We start from the raw sequence: 24,344 nt of genomic DNA, 5'->3' as shown, positions 1-24,344 counted from the left end.
TGCATACATTTATTGGCAATTCATTCATTTATTTCAAACATGAAATTGTTCTACTCGGATTCTTGACTATCGTTTTCATTAGCCGTAAGTGAAGTATCGGTATTCACTAGTTACCGTTGTCACTCATTCGTAAGTTTTCTTCTCGCTTCCTTTATCGGCATTTACCGGATCATTACTTCACGTAACGTTTCATTCATTCGCACGTTCGTTGTTCACTCACTGACTCACTCACAGCTACGGACCCACAGCGCTTTGCTTAGAACGTAGTGATTATATGTAGATTATATGCTCTTTGGCGCTTTGACTTGTCAGAGTTGTCAAACGAAACGAATCGTAATCGTAGTTTTGTTTATCTTTATAATTGTGGTTTATTTTATGAATTGGAAAATTTATAATATCCAATACCATTTATAATATGGAACAATGGACGAATTCATGCCGTGCTTGCCTCGGAAGAGCTGAGCGTTTCTCTCATTTTATTTACGAGCACATAAGTCCTGAACAGTATTTCTATTGTACATCAATCGAGGTCTGTTATCTTTTTCTTTTTATTTATGTAAACATATTGGCCAACATAATACTAGAACTGCTTATTAATCTAAATATTTGTTTATTATTAAACCTATATATCAAAATCTCAATTTTCTTTTCTCTTATTCCGACTATTTGGGTCGATCAACTTTCTCTTGTTACTCGCCATAGTTACGGTCGCCTGGGTCACTTTTTGAAAATCCTAGTTTTACGGTATTTCAAATACTTAACCATGCTTGTATGGCAGTTACAAACCTTTTCTATAATGGGTAACTTATAGTTCGTTATTTAGCATTAGAAAAAAGGCAAACAATCTTGACGTCTTTTTATTGTAAATTAATGAAAAACGATTTCTAATAATTAGTTTATATTACTTATGAAAGTAAATAATCATATGTATGATTTATAATTTTATTGTTCCATATTTGCCACGACTTATTCTTCAAAAGTGTTTTGTAATAAAAAGACATGTCAAGTTTACTTACCTTCTTTCTAATGCTAAAAAAACGAAGTATACCATATTTTTATAAAATAAGAATCAACTGCTATGTTGCCTGGGTGACGGGATGGGAAATGGATTGGGGGATCGTGTTTTTCCTTATAAGTTTACACATTACATTGTGTAACATATGTGTAACATACAGTATATGTTCTATTACAGGTAAAATACAATGATGGACTTCCAAAGGCTTTATGTGACCATTGTTACATATTTATTAATGAGTTTATAGAATTCAAATCAAGATGTATTCAGACAGAAAACAAATTACATACATTGTTATTAGAAGAAGAACTTTCTTTGAAATTAGAAAAAAAAGATACAACCGAGAATGTGGTCGCTACACAGAATACAATAAGTGGAGATGGGCTTATTGCTCTAGAAACAACATACAATTTAAAAATTGAAATAGAAGATGGTAAAGAAGATGAAGCAGAAGAAATTTTAAGTGACATCCATAATGATGGTAGGTTTTTTTTTTTTTTTTTATGGAGGATAGGCAGGCGTTTGACCACGATCACACCTGTGCTAAACTTGGTATTTAAAATTTAATTATATCGCTAATAATGAACCCCATATACATAAACCTAGCTGCCCCAATACAGTGTTACAATCTTAATAGTAGTAATACACAACTTCTACTCACTATTTCTGTTATTGCAATTTAGTAACAAAAACTGACCAAGACCCAGTGTAAATTTATTCGATAGCGAGACGAGACATACGCGTTTGCATTAAGTCTCATTTTATGTAACCTAAAATCCGATACAAAATGAAACTTAACGCAAATGCGTTCGTCACGTTTCGCTATCGAATAAATTTAGACTAGGGGTACAGATCAACATGATTATGTTACATAAATGTTCATGGCAAGTTTCATGTAATTTAAGCATATTGTTTGAAAATGAGAATATAACTTTGAATGTATGGTTTATTAAGTTTTATGGTTTGGATAGCTTTCAAATCACTGACCCAAATAATCCCATTTTTAAATGAAATGTAGATAATTTGAGTCTTGGAGAGAAACATAAGAACATTTTTTAACCAGATATGACAAGCTAACATTTGTTATTTTCAGACACACAGAAGGATATTGAAAACCATGTTGAGGCAACTAATGCAAGGTAATTTAATATTAAAATACTATACTCTTTCCCTTTATTAAGATGATTCAGATGGAATGAAATTTAAACATATGCATATCAAAACTATAAAAAATTCTCTGTAGAATAATTAAGCTTCAATAAATAATAATGACTATTTCCCTATGTTTTATGATACATTTAAATAACGAAACTTCCGTGAGACACAGACATATATTATTAATATATTAAAATGGGTCACTCACTTATTTTTAAATCAAAGATTGCTGGACAAGTTTACGCATTAACTGCTACTGCCACGCAGTCTGCGTCCGTTTACCAACACATGCACCAGTTGATGCTTCTTGTTATGGAGTGAAACAAGTTGAGCAATCTACAATTTAAACATATGTGAGTGAACCATTTTAATATGTTAAATTTTATACAAACTATTTTTACCACTACATATTAATAACTGTTTCAGTTCAGTAAAACTTATAAAGTCAACCAAAAAGGTTATAAAAGCAAGAAACCCAATGAATTACAATTGCGAGCAATGCAATAGGAAATTTTCATCTGAAAAACGGCTGCAGAACCATATCATAATATGCCCTCACAAAGAAGGAAAAGGGGAATTTGTAAGTTCAGATTTGTTTAAGGGCCTGAATATTTTATTATATGATAATATAATATAGAAAATATTTTGTATTTATATGTTAAAAATAACGGCTCAGGACTGCTTCGTCCACAATCCTATTTAGTCACTTTTTTAAATGGTTCACAATGCCTTGTGGTTAGCAATTAGCATACAATTCCTAAATCGTCACCTTCCTAACTCGTCCACATTACTATTTTGACTACAGTCCCATATCGCCTATATTCTTAATTTGACCACAGTGCCAGCTCGTCAACATTATTGTATCCGTTCATAGATCTATATATTACTTACTTCGTAAAGACCGGCCTTACGAGCACTACGGATGGGGTCGATATATGGGTGTCAAAATCGCATTTAGTTACACCGCTGCGCTCAGTCGTGTGGCGAATTGCGCAGTAAAAAGATGTCACGCAGCATAACACAAAAATGCCTAATTGCGTTGTAAAAGGTTGCAAAAACAATTATAAAAAGTGTAAGAAGAAAGATGGGATCTCATATCATCGGAAAGTAATTGCCAATTACGTTTATTTATTGCTTAAAACAAATTTTTAACGATAATTTGTTCGATGTTCGCTCGCACGTCATCACGCTGAGGCATTAACCTTGTAAGGACGTAATTTCTCTTTGGAAGTTAGGTACTATGAACATAGAGAAATAAGAAGTAATAAAGTGCTCACTCTATACATCAGTTTTGATACCAAAATGATTATTATATTCGCAGTCGACATCTAGCATCAAGAAGCGGAACTCTCAGTAAGTACTGCTACTCGACAATAGATATCGCGGCAAACAAAAAGTCTAATGCTCAACGATTTGTTGTGTATGTTGACCATATGACAATAATGACAAGAAGGTGACGAAATAGAGTCGTGGACGAAGCGGTCCTGAGCCAAAATAACTCGCGTCAGTATTGACCTAAAATGCATTTTTAGATAGAGTGTAATATATGCCACAAAACCTACAAGGGTACTTCGAGCCTCCGCTGCCACATAAAGTCTTGTCACACTGACTATACTTTCAAGGATTTGACATGCAAGATTTGCTCTAAAGTCTACAGTAGTCCCCACACTCTCAAGAGTCATCAGAAAACTCACGAGCAAAAATGGCAGCGAGTCTGTGAGGAGTGTGGAAAAGTGTTTAAGAACTCTGCTACATATAAGGTAAGATACCTTGATATCTTATCTTTAGCGTGGGAAAGCCCTCAAAAAGGTAGACCGAGTTATTCCGAACAACTAACAAAAAACAACTGGGATTTTTTTCTTTGGTTTGGTGCAACTGACTCATTATGGTAATATTGTTATGTTAACCAGAGTGCCAAAGCCAAGGAAACATTTGTAACACTGAAAGTTTCACTAGAGATAGCTATTTTTACTTTGTAAGGCGCCATGCAATTGCTATTATTCGGCGCAGATTTTTTATTTCACAATGAAATATCAATCATAGCTTGCTCTCTTAACCTAGTAAGGCCTAATACAACAATGCAAGTGTACAAATTTTCAATCTAATTAGATCCTTTCATAAACCAAATAATTATAGCATCATTTCTTTTGTTCCAATGCTTCCCAATTTACTATACAGCAGTGTTGGGCAAAAAGTAGGATTATGATTACAAAATGTAGTTGTAACTACATATTACAATTACTAGGAAAAAATAGATCAGCCTTTGATTAACGATTACTAACTACAAAATGTAGTTAGTAATCGAAAAAATAACTACATTTTGTAATTGTAATCTGTAATAAATTACTTTATGCGATTACAAATGACTTTTACTTAAAAAAAAAAAATCCGATCATCATTCTTTCCCAAATCAGGTTCAAAACATGAACGAGTTTAAAGTTGATCTTAACATATCAAGTTTGACTTTTCATATAAAAAAAGGAATGTTCATTTTACAAGATTTTGTACAAAGGCACTTATTAAATAATATGAACATTTTAGGAAAAAAAACGAGTTTTTATCAGGTGGTCAGTTCCATGAAACGGCACTCGAGCATTTTTAATTTAATTTATATGGCATGAGGTTATGTAAATGTATGAAAAAAATATAGAAAATAACATTATCCTGCTAAGGACCACGGCCTACCCATAGGACCAATTAGTTCAATGCAATTTAAACTTTTGAATTTTAAAACAAAAGAAACTCAACCTTATTCCCTACCCTTTTGGTTTTAAATTCAAATAAAAAAAAATTGTATGGTGGTGCGCAGGTGGTTATCACTTTGTTTACTGAGAGAGTACTATATAGTACTTCATCTTCATATTTGCCTATCAAGAAGTAATTGAGTAATTTTGATTATAAATTAATGTTATTTCGATTACAGATTACAAAGTAATCTTAATTGCAAGTAGTTTTAACTAAATGTAATTAACTACAAAATATAATTCAACTACATGTAATCCAATTTGTAGTTAAAATTACACAAGTAATTGATTACGCCCAACACTGCTATACAGTCTATACAACAAGGTTAAAATTAAGCCACTAGGGGACAAATGTCTGGCGACAAGTGTCACCAGCGACGTCGGGTGAAGTGGCGCGACGTTGCTGGCCTTCGCTCGACATATCTGGCATCAGCGCGTGTCACATGTCGCTAGTGTGTCGTCGCTGCATAACTGTCGTGCGATGTCCCTAGATATCTCAAGCCAAATCTCTTGACTTGTGACAGTTGTGTCGCGGGACATTTGTCTCCTAGTGTATCTTAATTCTTTTTTATAGTATCGTAGGCCCTAAGAGGATAAGCATTTATTAAGCTAAACTCCTTCATTCACAGCACCACTTAGACACGCACGTCAAGAACCGCGAACGCAACTATCCATGCGAGCACTGTGGCAAAAAATTCATCAATAAGAAGGTCTGTGCCAGTCACATCTACATACGCCACAGGAACAGACAGTACATATGCGATTACTGCAATTATGTGTTCTCAGAGAAAGCGTACCTTAAACAACACATTATGCGCCACGAAGGAAGAAGCCCTATGTACCAATGTGACGTATGTTTAAGGTCATTAACGTCCAAACCATCTTTAAAGGCCCACAAAAGAATACACACAGGTGAGAAACCATACTGTTGCAAGTATTGTTCTAAGAGCTTCGCTCGCCAAGTGAGGTTGGAGGAACACGAACGGAACCACACTGGAGAAAAACCTTTCGAGTGTGTTGTGTGTGCAATGAGGTTCTCCAGACGGAATTCTAGGAGGAGGCATATGAAGGTGCATAATAAGTAGCATGTATGCAAAAAAAGTAAACAGTTAACAGCTTTATTTATATAAGCATGCCAAGGACCTTAATATAAAAATTAAAACTATTAAATAGAGTTATTATATTTATTTAAACTGTACATTTACAAGAATAAATATCAATTTTATCTTTCATTTGCAACTTAGCTGCAGTTACTTAATTTCTAGTGAACATGAAATATTTTTTGTTGTGATTTATGGAGAATAATTTTAATTGGTTTTACAAATAAATTATTTACACAATTTTGACTTTTACTTTGTCGATAGAGACTTAATTATAAAAATTGGATTTCCATGATTATCTACTAAACACAAAAATAATGAAGACTTACGAACAAAATTATTGTAACTTCATTACTGGAATGCAGAAATGTAATTATTATTTACTGGCAATTACTTATTTTCTTAAGGGTATTCAATTACGCGTATTCCTCGCCCGAGCGCGCCGGCTCGGCCGAGGCACGTCCACACTGGCCGGTTTATGCGTGAGGAAATTGCCTCGTGCGTATGCTCGCTCTTTGTGGACCCGGCTATTCAAGTTTTATTTGTTTTAATAATAATTATATAAGATGTGAACTGTAAGACATAACCATAGAAACGTTCTACTATACCCCGTTTTTTAAGATTAGAATTTTTCTAACCTTAAAATTAGTGGTTATTACATTTTTCTTCCGAAATGCTAGGCTAGGGTTCCTATGATATCTAATACATATTGCAGTACAATGTTATGTAAACGACACTATAATTCAGTGCATGGTTATTCAGATTAAATTTTAGAGAAACTTACTTTTGAGGTTACAGAAATTTCTAATCTGCAAAAAAAGACTGACCATAATGTGATACAGAAAAACAAAATAATCAACTCGGGTTTGTAAAAAAAATCAGGCTAACTTAAACAACTAAGGCAACATCTCTCTAACACAGGCTTTATCACGTCATCAGGGGCTTATTGCATAATCAAATACAAGCTAATAGAGCAAAATCCCAGAGCCGCCAGACCTTACTTATTTTCTCATTAATAAAATGTATGAGATAATATAGTGTTATTATGTACTTTTATTGTTTGCATACTTGCTATATTGACGGCCATTTGTCCGGTACAAGGTGCTAAAGTTAGGTAAAAATATTACCCACTTTTCTTAAATTCTCATAGCTGATTTTTATGTATGTTAAAATAAGTAAGGTCTGGCGGCTCTGGGATCTTGGACTATAATATTATTAGTGATTTAATGATTTTACATACAAAATCACTGATAGTACTAGCTTGTATTTTATTATGCAATAGGCCCCGGACACTCAAATTTATTCCGTATTGAGTCCGGTAAACAACTGTCATTCTGTTATAAAAGCAAAGCGAATATTCTTATTTATTTTGAATCTCGAGCGTTACTAAATGGGAATAACGCGCCGCCGTGCCGCGCGCAACTTTATTTAAGCGGTCTGAACATCATAACGTCAGACCAAGATAAGTCTGCAACGATTTTATAGCACACGCAGTGCAAGTGCTATTTATACGTCATGATTTTATAGAAGTTTGACGTTTAAAATAATACTTGTCGGTGTTCGGTAAGCTCTGGCGGTCTTTCGCCTCGCGTTTACTTAGTTTTTACATTTCTTGCTTCTTCTATATGTTTTTGCCATGGATTATTGTAACTTTCTTGATTATTGGCATATTGGTCATTGCTACTTCATGATATGCAAACATTACAATTGTTGCCCCTGCATGTAATTTCAAATTTCTATGAAAATATGTCATTTAATGAAAATCCTTCACTTTATTCTGTTCAAGTAGGTGGAAAATTTGCTTAGATGGGACTCTATTATTCCTCCACTCATAAGCCACAATGATCGGTCAGCCAATGTCCGGTAAGCTCTGGCGGTCTTTCGCCTCGCGTTTACTTTCTTTTTACATTTATTTGTCATTGCTACTTCATGATAGGCAAAAACACTACCATTGTTGCCGTGACCAGGATATATGTGGGCAATCAGTTGTATTATAGTATGAGGACTGACGCTACACAAACATCAGTTAATATTGGTTCATATGACACAGAATTCTCCACTATATATTACACTAAGGGCCTGTTTCACAATGTCCAAGTAAAGTATACTGCCAGATAAAACTTCCTGCAAAACTAAGCACTTTATCTACCAGTTAAGCTTATTTAAAGATTCTGAAATGCCAACGATGACTTTATTCGTCAGATAAGTGGCAAGTAGCTTACTCAAGACTTTACTTGGACATTGTGAAACAGGCCCTAATCCTTTCTAGGGATGTCAGCTGCTTTAACTCCACAATCACGTAACGTTCTCCACTCATAAATCCTAAGTAACAGCGAGCGGAGCATGATCTGGTATAGTTAGTCGGTCGCTCGTCCCAGAAAATATATATCCCTTCATGTGTCTTTCTAGTGCGCACTTCTGTATTAAGGCCTGGGAGGAGGGAAGTTTCACACTTTTGTGTATTATCGTGTAGTCCAGTAATTTCTTTATGGTTATAGTAACTTCATGATATGGTCATGTTATTTGGTGCCGTGACCAGGATTTAAGACACATTATATTATTAGGTACGTCTGGTGCTTGTGGGGTATCTCAACAAAATATATCCTAAGATCCCAAAGGATGCACTCACAACTATCACTTAATATTTCGCCGTTCATATGACACAGAATTCTTTACTACTTTACACTAATGGGGTAGCAACAAACATCTAAGAGGATGCTGCTTTAGCTCCACAATCACGTATCGTTTCTCTACTCATAAGTAACAGCGAGCGGAGCATGATCTGGTAGAGTCGGTCGGTCGTCCCTCATAATATATGTCCCTTCATGTGTCTTTCTAGCGCGTACTTCCGTATGACGGCCTGGGAGGAGGGGAGTTTCACACTTTTGTGTATTATCTTGTAGTCCAGCACTTCTTTATAGCAACTTCATGATATGATCATGTTATTGGTGCCGTGACCAGGGTTTAAGACACATTATATTATTAGATACGTCTGGTGCTTTTGGGGTGTCTCAACAAAATATATCCTAAGACCCAAAGGATGCACGACACAACCAACATTTAATATTTCGCCGTTCATATGACACAGAAAACTTCACTACACTAATGGGGTAGCAACAAACATCTAAGAGGATGCTGCTCTAGCTCCACAATCACGTATCGTTTCTCCACTCATAGGTAACAGCGAGCGGAGCATGATCTGGTATAGTTGGTCGATCGTCCCTCATATGTCCCTTCATGTGTCTATTTAAAGCACACTTCTGTATGAAGGCCTGGGAACATAGCTGGCACTTGTGGGGCTTCTCGCCGGTGTGGATCATGCGGTGGTTGCGGAGGTCTTTGCGCGCCATGAACTTCTTGGGGCAGAGGTCGCAGGCGTATGGGCGTTCGCCTGAAAACATGAAAGAAATTTAATACAAATTTCATCTATATATAGTACACAACAAACTCGCTGTAACTCCGCTTAAATCTTTTTTCTACTCGTCGATTGTAGTGGTTGAATTAAGATTTCGTATACCAAACTGTTATTGGGTACTTTTCATGTATGGGCTCCCAACTCTACTATAATATTCATTTCGAAACGGTTTAGTCAACTATAATGTAATTGACCAATCACAGCTCGCCGCGGTCAAGGACGAAACAAAACGATATTAGCTCAAATTAATTATTTACTTTAGGTTGTATAGTAGAAATAATTGCTTTATAAACCGTAAATGCACATGTGACACCCCTAACATAGCAACATCCATAGACTACGAAAACCGCATAGCGTTGCTTGTTAGTCTCCATAGGCTACGGTGGCCAAAATAAAGAAAAAACTGTGTAAAAATTGCAAGTAGCAAGTACCAGGGCCGCTTGAGTTACACGAGAAGGTGTCGTTGCACAACCCCGCCGGGTCGCGGCGGCCGGGGCGCGTACGAGTGGGAAGGTATCGCGGCTGCGCGCGTATCTTAAATAGCTGTACTTTTGGTTTGTTTACCTGTATGATTCTATTCGTTTAAAGTATTACTTTTGTTGACTCGTAGAAAAAGTATTTTATACAATAGTGATATAATCAAGCTTTTCAATCTCGTACCTTACTTAGGCAACTCAGCAAGCTTGGTTGTCTAAACCCGGTACTCTCGGAAAGCTCTCTATTATATCACAATTATATATACTATTTAAATTATGCAACGAAATTTATTGTGGTGTTCACCAATATATAATTTAAAAAAAATTAAGGCAGCAGCAGGGGAGGGGGAGCAGGGGGATTGGGTCTTCAAGTGATTTACTATTTATTCCTCAAACATCAAGTGCAGTTATTACCTGTATGAGTCCTCATGTGTATCGCCATGAAACTCCTACTTTTGAACGTCTTGTCGCACAGCTGACACGAGAATGGCTTCTCGGTCGAGTGAGACCGCATATGCTTCACCAAATCTGCCTGCAAATTACGATTAAAATCTATAAGGAAACTAGGTACAGACCCACATACATCCCTACCGGTTAGAATCATAAATCTCCTTTTGATTCGACGCTTATATTATAAGCACTGTTTAATTTGCTTGCTCGAAAATCTATGAACCGATAACTACGATGATTTATCTTTAAATGTTTTAGGATGAGGTAAGGAATATAATCCCTAGGTACCAAAAAGTGTCCGTCAAAAAACCTTAAATAACTTTGCCTCCTTGTGTGTGTTCTACCGCTTGTACAATGGTCTGTGCTCTGAAGAATTGTTTGACATGATGCCAACGGCCACTTCCTATCACCGCGTCGCTCGCCGTCGGCAGGGTGTTCATCCTCACACCCTAGAGCCTAAATGGTCGCGCACTGTGCGGTTTAAGAGGAATTTCCTCCCGCGGACGCTCCGGCTGAGCTCCCTGCCGAGGTTTTCCCGAGGGTATACAGTATGGGGTTCTTCAAAAAAGGAGTGTACAGGTTTTTAAAGGGACGGCAACGCGCATGCAAGGGACGCACATGCAGTTGTTGCCTCTGGAGTTGCAGGCGTCTATAGGCTACGGTGACTGCTTACCATCAGGCGGGCCGTATGCTTGTTTGCCACCGACGTGGTATAAAAAACCTTCAATAACGCCTAGGTTCATAGCTTCTCTAGCGCTACCACTGGACACTTGCAACAGTTCTGCCTATGGAGATTGTATTCCTTACCTCCACCTTCCATAGTTTTAGGATTTGGTGCGTGAATAAACTTACATGTACCTACTCTAAAGCTTGATTTAGATGATGGGCCAACCTCGGGAAGTTTTCAGTACGCCATTATATCTAGAGGGAGTCAGCTAAAGCTTGGTTGCTTGAAGCAAGTTTAAATCTCGGGCTTTAGACACGTTAAATAACTTACCTTGATGTAGAATTTCATATCACACTGTGTGCAGGCGTAGTTTTTGATGCCCGTGTGCCGTATGAGATGTATCTTCAGGTTGCCGGGCTGCGCGAACTTTTTGCCGCACTGGTAACAGCCGTAGTTTCTCTCGTTCTTGTGCGTTTCTATGTGCATCTGTAGAAAGTATAAATAAAACGAACTGAAATATGACTGACCATGAAATATTTGAAAAGGTACAGTTAAAAATATTTACTAACATATTCACTGCTGAGTAGGTTCTCTATTCTTGCACTCTTCGCTACAAAACGGAAAAAAATAATTATAAGCTCCAAGCATCGCTCGCGCTGGGAGTGAATGTTTATCGACGAATCCCACACACAGAGGGCCTACCGCTTTTACTCCAATAAGGCGTAATTCGGTGTTCGAGGTGGGTCCTCTGGCTACGCCTGTCGTGTCGTGAAAGTCCAGGAGGTGATTTTTTTTAATATAAATTTTCTCTGTGATTCATCATAACAATACGAGTATTTTGATCGTGCTAAATCCATTGTAAAAAGGCGACAAATGCCAGAACTGGGTTTTCTCTTTTCGAAAATTTACCCACTCGAAAATATTGCTGAACTCTTTCAAAAACTGAAAAAGTTACTAATAACCATTGTAGCAGCATTTTATTAAACCTACCTTCAAATTATGTGCCTGCACAAACTTAGCATCACACAAATGGCACGCATGCTTCTTAATGCCCGCATGTATCAACTCATGATTCTTCAGCACGTTGAGGTAGGCAAAGTCCTTGCCGCAGGTCAGGCACTGGTACTTCCTGACTCCGGAGTGTGTGCGGGAGTGGCTGGTGAGGCTCCGGAATGTGAGGAAAGTCTTGTCACATTCGCTGCATTTGATGTCTGGCTGAGGGGATGTTTTAGGTGAAATGATGCTTAAAGACAGATTTAGGATGAGTTGAAGGAAGCGTTGATGGCCTAGTGGTAAGACATGTTCAAACAAAAGTTCGCGAATTTGTACCCTGATTCGTACCTAAGTTTCTTGGTATATGTAGGAAATTTGATTTTGATATTTAGCCGTTCTTTTTATGATGAAAGAATACATCGTATGGAAACCAGATGAATCCCAATAATGTCTAATTATCCCCCTAGAATGATGTTTTCAAGTGCTGAGAGAATTCTTGGGATTTGATAGCTAAAATATTTGACGATGCAACGGGAAAACCCTAAGATTGACATGAAATAGTATTTAGGAAGGTATGTATTCCAACTAAATTTTATGCAGTCGTAGATTTTCATACGTATACTTTGGCAATTTGCTGCCCATTTTCGAAGTAGGGTTTCTCTAATATACCTCATTTCATAATGAAAATATAAAAATAAATATTTTACCTTCTTTCCAAAGTGGCTCCGCATATGAGCCTCCAGGGTTTCATACTTTTGGAATCTCTTATCACACTTAACACATTTCATGCGGTCCCTTTTACTCGATTGTTCTGTAGTTTTTCTGTAAACTCGTCTTTTCCTCCTAAACACAATAACATGGTATGGTATCAGTTACAGTATCAGGTACAGCATGTGGACTACATTTATACTTTTTTTTTATTAGGCCTCTAATTATCATTACCCTTGCCTTATCCCATTTACTTGGGTTCGGCACATCTAACACTCGTGCGCCATTTTTGGCTTCTACTAATAAATTATTTTACTAGTATCTTTAGGTATTTAAATAAAATTAAACAAACAATTTGTACATTTTCGGGTAGCTATAACATTTATTGGTGACCTGGATCTGTCACGAACGACCTGACCACAGACCACCTAGACGCCGCAAACATGCTCAATAGTATGGGGACCAAGTGTGTCAATTTTTTGATGCCTTCTATGATGTCACGCAAGCGATTTAGTAATGTGCAACGCTATAGCCATGGTGATCCGATTCAAAGGCGTAGTACGTAGTAGCGTACTTTAACCTACACTATTTGATCATGTAACCTCAACTGGCTTAAGGAGCCATTTGACGGTAGAATTTGTTTACTTTTATTTAAATACCTAAAGATACAGAGTATAGGTTAAGTAAATTTGATAATTCCAAATACATCACAAATATCAGAATATTGGGGAATTCTGAGAATCACACTCAATTCCAACATATTAAATTTCACTGTTGGAATAACCCAATATATTAGGAACATACCAGGATTATTAGTGTTTTCTGACAGAATAACAACTGTGAAAATCAACCAATAGGCAGGTCCACACAGAGCAAGCATACGCGCCTGGCAATTGCCTCACGCACAAAATGGCCGTGGCCAAACACTGGCCGTTTTTTGCATGAGGAAATTGCCTATTTATCAAAACTAAAGAGCAATACACTCACTTTTTAGGTGCTTCCTCATAATGCTCACTGGATTCAGGGCTGGATGAGGAGTCTTCCTGAAGGCCCTGCTCAGCTAACTCATCATTTATATTATTTTCTGTAGGTTGCCCTTCATCCTTCACCTGAAATTAATATTTTTTATTTATTTAACCATTGTACAAAAGGTGGACTTAACACCATAAGGCATTCTGCTAACGGCTGTACCAAGAACATGCACTTTGTCCCATAGTAAGCCTCCTCTGGTCCACGCTCTTCAACTGCATAACGCGCTCTTTGCATCAGCACTGGAATGTGATGTTTTGCAAGTAGTTGGCCTGTTATCTGCAGTGAATGTGTGAAGTTCTGTGAGGTGATGGCTAAATATATTTTAATGTCTTTGTTATATTATTAGCAGCGTTTTACCTTACAATAAAACGCTTATTAAGCGAAATACCTTATTTGAAGCCTATTTAATATTTGAGAGTGCGATGCTGTTTGACAGATGACGTAGCGGTTCACTATAGGCTGACACCTACCCCCTTTGAACTCGTATTTCAAGTTTTAGCCCCCTCCACCAGGCGCCCGTGGCGTGCGGCCGCGGAGCTCTTCATTGGGTCTCAAAATATAAATAAAACGAAGTTGCAATATACCACATTCGAAAAAGGATTGCATTTAATATTATTTATTATTTCGTTTTCAATATGAAGAGACATACCAGTTGACTTGTATGTATAGACTGTAGATGTTGCTTATTGCAACCTGCATGGTAGGAGAAAACGCAGTAAGTTAAAAATACCCTCGACGGGCATTATATAAGTGATTTGGTTTATTGCAACTGAGTGTTGTAGCCACAGGCGAATTTAAAAATATAGGCTTCAAATAAGGTATTTCGCTTAATAAGCGTTTTATTGTAAGGTAAAACGCTGCTATTAAGCTTCTGTACCGTTATTTGAAGCCTATTTAATATTTGAGACGTGTCTGTGATCGCCTGGTGGTCAGAAAACGCCAATGTGATTAATTTATACTGATATGTGAAAATGGTGGAGACAACAAGTACAAGTGTACTTAACAATCCGGGTACATGGATGAATGTGAAAAGGCTTAAAGTGTGCAGTGACATATTTTACTTTACAATGTTATTTATAGATAGGACCTATAAATATAGAAAACTGTACGTTTATTAAAATAAATTATGAAAACATAATTATACTTTTTATTTTATCCATCCAAAATAACATTGCGATCATTATATGTGTTTCAATACTTTCAATTGATTTCAAGGTCCACATTCTAACAAACTGACTCATATTTGACCTTATATTACCTTGCCAAAAAGAAAATAAACTTGATTATTGACACTTTAAAGTGTCTTTTACCCAGATATGGTTACCCAATATTGGTATTTACTTATGAGGCAGGATACAATTTAACTTATAGGCTCACATAAACGATTTTTATATACATTTTTCAGAGCTTCGCTTGTTTGTTTTCCAAAAATCCTACAGTCTTAAGGGCAAAGTAAATCATATGAAAAGTGCACTTATCACAACATGCAATATTGTCTATTATATTGTAGAAGTAATCAGGCTCTCGGACAATTAATTCATGGATTAACATTAGCTGTCCTTATTTTCCCACTTTTGAACATTCTTAAATAACAAATAGACCGTAAGTGATATAGTAGGTTAATTTGGTAGCGCTATTAACAGCTTTATGTTACTCATCCAAAAGAGTTCAACCCGTTACCACTCTCACCGTTGTAGTTGTGTACAGTGCATAGCCATTCAGAATGTAAATAAGCTCGTAGAATATCCAATTTTCAATCATAATACACAACAAATCTTATTTGCTGTAACCATTTTAATTTTTCTTTGATATTCGCTACGATGGTAGTGTTACCCCAGAGAGTATTCTAAAATATTTTTGGGCCTAAGCCCATACTTTAACCAGCCTATCATGTGGTTTTATTTTATTACATGAACAATAATTAGGGCCAGTATGGTAAGAACATAACCTTTATCAATTAAATGCCTGCAATACAGCCAAAATAATACTAGGATTTTTTCTCTTGGAGGTATCATTATTACGAGTATCATGTTGAAATTATGTACCATCATGCAAGATGTACAGGTATATTTAAGGCTTTCACCTGAATATACTTACTTGGCCTTTAGTTTCATACATATTAAAAACATAAAGTGACTGATTAAAATCTTAAACAAGATCTGTATTATTGGCACTAAAAGCTCGTCAATTTCAGTTAGTGAGCTACAATTTAATCTTGAAAACTCTGCCAGGAGAGTGCTCTCCCGCTTGGTTCTTTGTATCGTCTGGTATTTCACATCTTACAATGTCTGCGTTCCTGATAAGCCAAGGTTAGGCCTGTGCGTAGATGATAGATCTACGTTCGCTAAAGTGTTTGAATACATTACAATTCGCATAATTTAAAACATATAAGTAATAGCCATGCTAACTGGTAGTCCCAGCTTTGTCCACAAATATACTCGTACCTTATTTCAGGATTACCTACTTGTACTACCTGGTGCAAGCTCAAGGAAGCGCGAGATGTATGCACATAACTATTTATCTTACCAAGGATATGTTATTGACTGACGGGTTAGATAGTAAGGTCAAAGACCTTCGTTAAAATAATCAGTATTTAATCATTTGGCATTAAGTAGCCTTCCTATTTTTATGTTTTTGAAGAAAAACTAATGTTACCTTACTTTAAACGAGATCTGAGAACTATATATACTTAAGTAGGTAATTCAACCTGTGGCATGCCCATGCCCAATGGCGCAGACTTGTCTAGCATTTACATTGTATCAACGGTGATTTAAAGCAATTCTAATGTTATCTCAGTGAGCTCACTGATTCTCACATATATATTTTGTAACATACAGTATACAATACAGAAACTTTGTCTTGTACATTATTGTTGCCAAAAACTGAATACTTATGGGAATAATTTCATAGGACACCAATTAATGAACATTGGTATAGAAATAAACTTCGAGGTTGCTTGCCTTTTTTACTACGTCGGTGGCAAACAAGCATACGGCCCGCCTGATGGTAAGCAGTCTCCGTAGCCTATGTACGCCTGCTTAATTCCACCCGGGAAATTTGTAATGTTTTATATTGAATATCATAACCACAGTCTTTTAAAGTAGATTCGAACCAATAGGTAAATGTATGTATCTCAACCCTTAAGGGTTTGTATCCGTTATCCAAAAAAGCACTTTTGGCTATTAACAAGAAGTCGTCCCGACATCTAGGACATATATTTTAACGCCTGATGTATTCATCTAGATTAATAACCGAAATGGCTTTCTTTCATTTGGACTGCGTTGATGAGTTGCATTGAGCTATGATTATATACCAGTTGTGGGTCATAGACATTTTATTAAGTCCTTCACGTCTTTCCTGTAGACAACGCAACGTTAACGGAGTTCAAGCTACACTATGCTGCTGCAATCTTGTTATGCTGCTACGGGCGGGATACATTTTTCCCAACCTTTGTTGTGTTTGACCCAAATGGGGTTAAATGATGAATGGCCAAGAACCTTGAACCAGTCCAGGGTAATATATTTATATCTTTAAACCATTAGAACTATGTAGCGGCGGGGCGGCCGGTTGATTAAGGCAATTCAAAACAAATTTAAAAAAAATTAATTCAACGATCAGTATCATGAACTCTAGATTATCAAGATTATTAGCATGACTGAATGGGCCACCTATGAAGTATGAACCACTTATGGTGATTTTTAATATTACTCACCGGAAAGCCAGTTAACACATTCAGTGCCAGCGTGAGCTACGCGTTACGAGCGAAGTTGATAACGCGAGAAAACAGTATATGTCTCGCACAGCGCCTACTAAAAGGGAATACGCCTAGCGGGTCGCTGGCAGTGAGTGTGTCAAGGCTTATTTTATCTTTTTAGGGTTTTATGGTCTTCCTGGGCCAGTCTCATGTTTAGTGGGGTGTGTTTTCGCAGCAAAACGATAGTAAAAATTATTTCTCGAATGCCTTGCGTAGGATTTTTATGTGCAAATAAATGATTATGAATTATTATTGTGAATTAGGCGGAGATTTACATGGGAGTTGAAATCTTGGCTTATAGAAATAGATACATGTTAAGTAGGTACTTGTATCATAAATGCTTTGTAGTACCAATATTTGATTAATGATACCTTGAACCAATTGATACCCGCTTGCCAGCAGGCAAATGGATGTTGCACGCCTTGCGCAGGCATGTTGTATGATCTTAATATACTTTTATCTAATAATAGTATCAAAACCATGTCTGACTTTTAGCCCCAGTGACTAATCATTTTCACACGCCTTGCGCAGGCGGGAAAGGTCTTGGCGTTTGGAACCATGTTCATTGTATTAAGTATACTGGTCTTATAGTAGCCATTTTGCTTCATCTGCTAGCGTAGCAGGATAATGAAAATCGCACACCTTGCGCAGGCGGCAGGTCTTCAGCTGGCTAAATAGTAATATTCACTCGCCTTACGCAGGCGGGAAATATTAGGTACGTTATGTATGTATGCTTAACAGCACCAGGCGCGGATACAAGATTTGGCTTAGGGGGGGGGCCATTTTGAGAAAATCATATATTTTTGCACAGAAAATAAGGTAAAAAAAAAAAAATTTACTCAATTTAGTAATGTGAGAGCCAGGGTTTTAGGGGGGGGGGGGCCATTGCCCCTATGGCCCCCCCCCTTGTATCCGCGCCTGACAGCACATATTTATATTTTAATAAACCTTCTGCTAAGTAGCAGGATAGTTATTGTAGTAGGCCATGGCGGATATCCATAATAGGTACAGGTAGTATAGGTACAATAAGTTACGCAATGGTAGTAAATTTCTCCACACCTTGCGCAGGTGGGAAAGGTTACAGTATGCTCATTTAACATAATGCAATATTGGTCAACTCTGCTTACGCAGCAGGATATGTGTTATGCTTTGTGCAGGCAGCGGCGGTCTGTAACCACCCGACCTCCCAGTCTCAATTACGTTCTTAAGTCATGAAAAGATACTTCGAACCTCCTTTTCTCACAAGGGTTATAGTTATAGCAAAGGGGTAAATAGTGCCCCTCCTGTATGCAGTTATACATGTCAAAACTAAAATTTTATACGTATATAAATATAATAAAACTCCTTAAACGAAATTCACAATAACACAACTGAATGGGGATATGTCAGTTTTACATACAAGAGTTTCACTTTTAAATCCCTTGCTTTAACTAGAAGGCACTTTTAGCAGTTGCACTATTTATTATTACGTACAAATACCTTAATTGAAAATAAAATTCACAAAGATATTGACGGTAACGTGCATCCAAAATTGGTATTATTAAGAAAAAACTTTCCAAAGGATATAAACAAAAAGATCGAAAAGGAGGTTTTCGATGTAGGTTTGTTAGTTACCTTTCGTCCCTCAGAGCGGAAATAGAAGCCCCGCGACAGCGGGGCTTCGTCGACTTTAAGGCGGATAGGACCCTAATTTGGTAGCCAGCATGATACTAGAGTAACTTTACTGTTTAATGGTACCCATGGCAATACCAAACATGGTATTTCTTTAATGGCTTCTTATTCTAGCTTATTTTAGGCGTTTTAGCCCCAGCTCTCAAGCATTCTAAAATTGGGGGTACTTCCAAATCCAGCCTTTATTGTAATATTTCGATTTAAATGCAAAATAAAATAATTTGTATCACAGCAGCACAGTACCAGAAAATCTTGAAATGCACGGAAAATATCAGGTCATATATATCTTACGATCATTATTATTGTAATTACCCTAAGGTTACTTAATGCAAAATCACAAGTTGATTAGCATAAACTACGACGTCGCAGAGCGCGTCTTTTTAGTTATTCCTAAGTTAGGCAGTTCTATACTGTAATAGGAACCGCTATAACCTCCCTTGCGGAGGACAATAAAACTGTGGCCTATAAACTGCCATTCACATTTACACTTTTTCAAGGACCTGCTCCGTGCTTAAAATGATTCGATTCGCTGTAAACAAAATAAAATAAGAATCGCTTACTTACGCGACAGCTTCGCTGCGCTCGCGATGTGAATCGATGAGGTGTCAGCTTCGCTAAACACATTGACGAACACAAGCTGTCCATCAAATCATTGAAGTAATATTAACAATCGAACGGTAAAACCGTTTACAATACTTTTAATTAGTACTTACAAAAAATTCTAAGAATCTAAGGATTTCTAAGAATTTTTTGCAGTGAACCGAACGTTCCGACAAACAGAACGCCAATGAAGAGCTCCGCGGCCGCACGCCACGGGCGCCTGGTGGAGGGGGCTAAAACTTGAAATACGAGTTCAAAGGGGGTAGGTGTCAGCCTATAGTGAACCGCTACGTCATCTGTCAAACAGCATCGCACTCTCAAATATTAAATAGGCTTCAAATAACGGTACAGAAGCTTAATGATTACATAATTGTATACCCTTTTATATGAATTCCACCGTGAATTGGTTTTAACTGTAACTGTGTAATTTTTTTGAATAAATAAAATAAAAAATTCTCTCACCAGTCAATTGTAATCAAGAAGTCAAATGTGAATCAAGAGTTTGTGGGTGCTACAACTACAACAGCAAAAAAATGAAAATACATATGATAACATTATCAGTTTTACTTAAATGGTTTCATAACTTTTTTTCTTCTTGCTATTAACACCACACACTTATCCCTGCTTCAGTATAGTTTTTATCCTTAAGCAAATTAGAAGCGGGCTTTATCTACAGAACATCCCCTTATCTTTCCTGTTGCATGTATTGTGAACCTAGTAAAATATGTGTAGTATAGTGTATTTTACCTTTAACTGTTGCCTGAGTATAGAATTGGACCTGGAAACCACTTGCTTGAAGTAATACAGCTGGTTTAGTAAGTCTAGACATGATTGGCATATTAGTTTCGGCAAAGGATCGCTTTCGGAAATCTGAAATAAACACAAATTGGTAAAATGGGAGCTTACAGTGGTGTGAACTCCAATCTAATTAGTTAATTACCCAAACCTTAAATTATCTTTAATAAGGTTAAAAATTGGAAGACCTAACTTAAACGGATAATAGATCATGTAGTAAAGTATTGCATACCTCAATAGATGTACAGTATTTAAATACTTCGGAAGAACACACGGAAAACAAGTCCTTCAATGGTTCTCCATTCGCTAAGCACGCTCTGCATACATTCTGTAAGTCTAGCGCTTCTTCCATTTCGCATAAGTATGTTAAATATAAATGTGATTTAGTTATAGTACACAATAATTGTTTTTAATAAACACAAATTATTTAAATTAGAATTTAGCAATTTACAATAAGCTGTTATTTCTGTCAAACAAAACTGAAAACAATACAAGCATGTTTCAGACATGCACAAATACGCTTTAGACTAAATAATGTTATTAAACAAGAAAAATCATATTTTATTTAAACTATAAAGTAATAAAGAACAGCATTTTTGATAGGTACTAAAATATACCTTACCTAACATGGAATTATTACGTTTTAAAACTCGCCTCAAACTAACTTAAAAATTGCGGGAAAACACTGGTTTAGCAAAAATGAGGTCGTCATTATAAATTTAATCATTTCATTGGTACAAATTAATCAAATTATACTTACATTAAAGCAACATATATACAATGTATTGCAATAAAACTATTGTCTGAACATAATATGATTACCTATTTCAAGTTTTTAATGAACTATATAAACGAGGTTTATAATTATACAGAGTGTTCATGTTTTGTGATGTGCCAAGTCAACCAAGTGTTCCAATTTATGTACATACTATAAATAAAACTGTAATAAATAGTGACTGTAATTATGAAATGCTCTGCATTTATCAACGGAAATTATACCAAATTTTTTATATAATTGGGTGTCATCCATTAATTACGTCACACATTTAGGGCGAGGGAGGGAGTCAAGGAAATGGGACATGTCGTGACAAAGTGGGAGCGGTGAGCGATTTTTTATCTTCACTGTACAGTTAAATAACGAGTTTTTGGAACGAAAACCGTATTTATTTGTGTAGTTTTCTTTCCAAAATGGTTTTGTGTTATAAAAGTACTAATAAGTATTTCTCTCATCAAAAATATGAGGGGTTTGTCAAATGTGACCAAGTGTGACAAAAAGGGGGAGGGGTCATAAAACCAAGAAATTCGTGTGACGTAATTAATGGCCGACCCATTGTGAGGATACATCGTTGTATTTATTTTTTATTATGACATACCCGCGAAACACATTTTATTTGAAATTTGGGACAGGGATGGTTTAGACCTTGGAATTGCTGAGAGAAATCATCATTTATCTATGTAATAATAAGGCAATGAAATAAGGTTTGCAAATATTAATGGGAGATTAAAAACATCTGAATAACTCATGTTCTGTCTGATTATACCACTAAGTAATTTGTTTTCATTTATACTAGTCACATGACTTCTGAGAATTCTCCATAGGTGTCCGTTTTCTGATAATGTTGAGCATTCTTGAATGAAACAATGGCCATTTATGGAGTTGAGAATTTCCTCAGGTTTATCAAAGTACTTAGGAACGGGCAGGTATTGAGTTCACCACTTAAACATTCAATGACAAACAGTAAAATAATATCTATTGTTTATCAACTTAAACACAAAATATAGCACAAAAACACAATATCAACAACTTGCAAACCGGGATAGTACATATAAGATATGCATGTACTTTTTTTTTTTTTTTTTTTTTTAATGGCTTCGCGCTCCTGGCGCATTCAGCCAGACGAGTAAAACGGGGAAACGGAATTAAGGATTACATTAAAACGGGTAGGACGGAATTTTGGAAAAGGATCAGGAAAAGGTTAATTCAAATAATTTAAAGTTTAATGTTGTGACGTGAAATAAATGAATACAATGATTTAAATATATATGGAGATGAATCATTAATATACAGGAGTGTTGTAATAGATGTGGGAAACGGAACTTTTAAATCTGACAGCTGTCTTAATAATATAGAACGGTCATATAGGTTACAATTACCAGAAAAAAAGATATGATTAAGATCAGCGGGATCAGTTCCACAAATACATGCAGAACTGGCCACACGATTTTGTAGTTTCAGGTGTTCCGGTGTACATACGTGGCCCAATCTCATACGAATCAACATACTAGTTGCAGGCTTTGGCAAAGAGATTTTAGCAAACCAAGGTTTGGCAGGAATTGTTGTTTGTATGCTACGATAATGTAACGCAGCGGCACCCGCACCAGATGCCCATAATTTTGTCCATTCCATTCTTAGATATAATTTAGGCAGTGCCAACAGGTCTTCAGCAACATTCCTAAACGGAAACATGTCCCCAGAACTAATGGCATCTCGAGCTAAGTCATCCACCCTTTCATTGCCTTTAATACCTCTGTGTCCAGGGATCCAGGCAATGGAAACCGAATACCCTTTAAGACGACATTTTAACAGTTGGCTACGGATTTGATAAATAATTGGGTTATTAGATTTAGATTTGAAAGGAAATTTAGCTATTGCCTGAAGTGAACTTAGAGAATCTGAGAAAATAATAGTTTTTTTAAGATGCATTATAATGATGAATTCTATTGCTTTCAGAATTCCAAAGCACTCGCCACTGTACACAGAGGATTCTGGAGGCAACTTTATTTTTTGGTAAATATTAGACTGGGTGTGAAGTACACCAATGCCAACACACCCATTGTCAGACATCTTAGAAGCATCTGTGTATATATGATCAGCAGCTAGGCCATCTGTTCCAATGAATCCCAGGAATTGTTGATTTTGTTCAACATCATTCTTAGAAATGCCGATATTAAGGAGAACTGGAGGATCAAGTATTACAGATTCATATTCATACTGGAAAATGGGAAGTGTTGAAGAGCTAACAGTGGGAGCTGAAATAGATTTCAGTTTTTGAAAACTTTTAATCAAACATGGAGGACTCTTGTGCTTCCAGTAGTTAGAAGTAGTTATTTGAAGCAGGAGGTTAGACAAGATAACCCAGAGTTGATGATTAGAAAATTGGGAGCAGCGGAAAATAAACCTATCACAAAGATATTGGCGTCGTAAATGGAGTGGAGGCTCAGCACACTCAACTTGCATAGCATTGATAGGGCTTGAATTCATGGCACCGCATATCATTCTCAGGGCTTTTGATTGAATACGATCTAATTTTTGGAAGCCTGCTACAAATCCTGGCTCTAACAAAAATGTTCCATAATCTAGAATACTTCTTATCAAGGCATTATACATTAATTTTATGCAAAGAGGATGTGAACCCCACCAAACTCCTGAAACGCATCTAAGGATATTAATATTTTTTTCACATTTAGAAACTATGTAATCACAATGTGGAAGACCTGTTAATTTATTATCTAAAATAACACCTAGGAACTTGGTTTTATCTTTAATGGGAATGGAGCAGTTATTAAATTGCACATTGGTTGGAGGAGGAAACAGTTTTCTAGTAAACAAAACTACAACACTTTTAGGAACTGAGAGTTCCAGACCATTTGAATCTAACCATAACTTCAATAAACCCAAAGAACAAGTAATGGATCTACTGGCCTGTTCAATAGAAAGGTTTGGTGAATATAATAATAAATCATCAGCATATTGCAAAATTCTGACAGT

At 36.4% G+C, this 24,344-nt stretch overlaps 2 protein-coding genes across 2 annotated transcripts; one reads left to right on the top strand and one right to left on the bottom strand.

Moving 5' to 3' along the window:
- The first annotated feature begins 341 nt into the window (after window positions 1-341).
- Window positions 342-6,254, top strand: LOC133518748 (zinc finger protein OZF-like). Its single transcript, XM_061852430.1, has 6 exons — window positions 342-529; window positions 1,193-1,496; window positions 2,109-2,154; window positions 2,597-2,750; window positions 3,703-3,930; window positions 5,544-6,254. Exons 1-6 carry the CDS (start codon window positions 416-418, stop codon window positions 5,997-5,999), a joined length of 1,302 nt encoding a protein of 433 aa, XP_061708414.1. The 5' UTR covers window positions 342-415; the 3' UTR covers window positions 6,000-6,254.
- On the bottom strand, window positions 6,085-22,404 carry LOC133518749 (oocyte zinc finger protein XlCOF6.1-like). The gene is made up of 8 exons (XM_061852431.1): window positions 20,808-22,404; window positions 20,528-20,650; window positions 13,711-13,832; window positions 12,723-12,858; window positions 12,013-12,237; window positions 11,353-11,508; window positions 10,320-10,437; window positions 6,085-9,405 (listed from the first exon to the last, which is right to left on the bottom strand). Exons 1-8 carry the CDS (start codon window positions 20,925-20,927, stop codon window positions 9,167-9,169), a joined length of 1,239 nt encoding a protein of 412 aa, XP_061708415.1. The 5' UTR covers window positions 20,928-22,404; the 3' UTR covers window positions 6,085-9,166.
- Window positions 22,405-24,344: the final 1,940 nt, after the last annotated feature.

The sequence above is a fragment of the Cydia pomonella genome, chromosome 6, assembly GCF_033807575.1.
Source record: "Cydia pomonella isolate Wapato2018A chromosome 6, ilCydPomo1, whole genome shotgun sequence".
In the NCBI taxonomy this organism is placed as follows: domain Eukaryota; kingdom Metazoa; phylum Arthropoda; class Insecta; order Lepidoptera; family Tortricidae; genus Cydia; species Cydia pomonella.
Note: the sequence above shows the minus strand (reverse complement) of the source record. Positions and strands in the feature narration are given on the sequence as shown.

Bases quoted from the DNA above. Each gene is read 5' to 3' on its own strand.
- LOC133518748 (XM_061852430.1), top strand. From the start codon at position 416: ATGGAACAATGGACGAATTCATGCCGTGCTTGCCTCGGAAGAGCTGAG. The intron at 1,497-2,108 runs GTAGGTTTTTTT...TGTTATTTTCAG, and splicing joins AAGTGACATCCATAATGATG to ACACACAGAAGGATATTGAA. The intron at 3,931-5,543 runs GTAAGATACCTT...CTTCATTCACAG, and splicing joins AGAACTCTGCTACATATAAG to CACCACTTAGACACGCACGT.
- LOC133518749 (XM_061852431.1), bottom strand. From the start codon at position 20,927: ATGGAAGAAGCGCTAGACTTACAGAATGTATGCAGAGCGTGCTTAGCG. The intron at 12,238-12,722 runs GTAAAATATTTA...ACATCCCCTCAG, and splicing joins GGAGCCACTTTGGAAAGAAG to CCAGACATCAAATGCAGCGA. The intron at 11,509-12,012 runs GTAGGTTTAATA...TACTTTCTACAG, and splicing joins TGCAGGCACATAATTTGAAG to ATGCACATAGAAACGCACAA.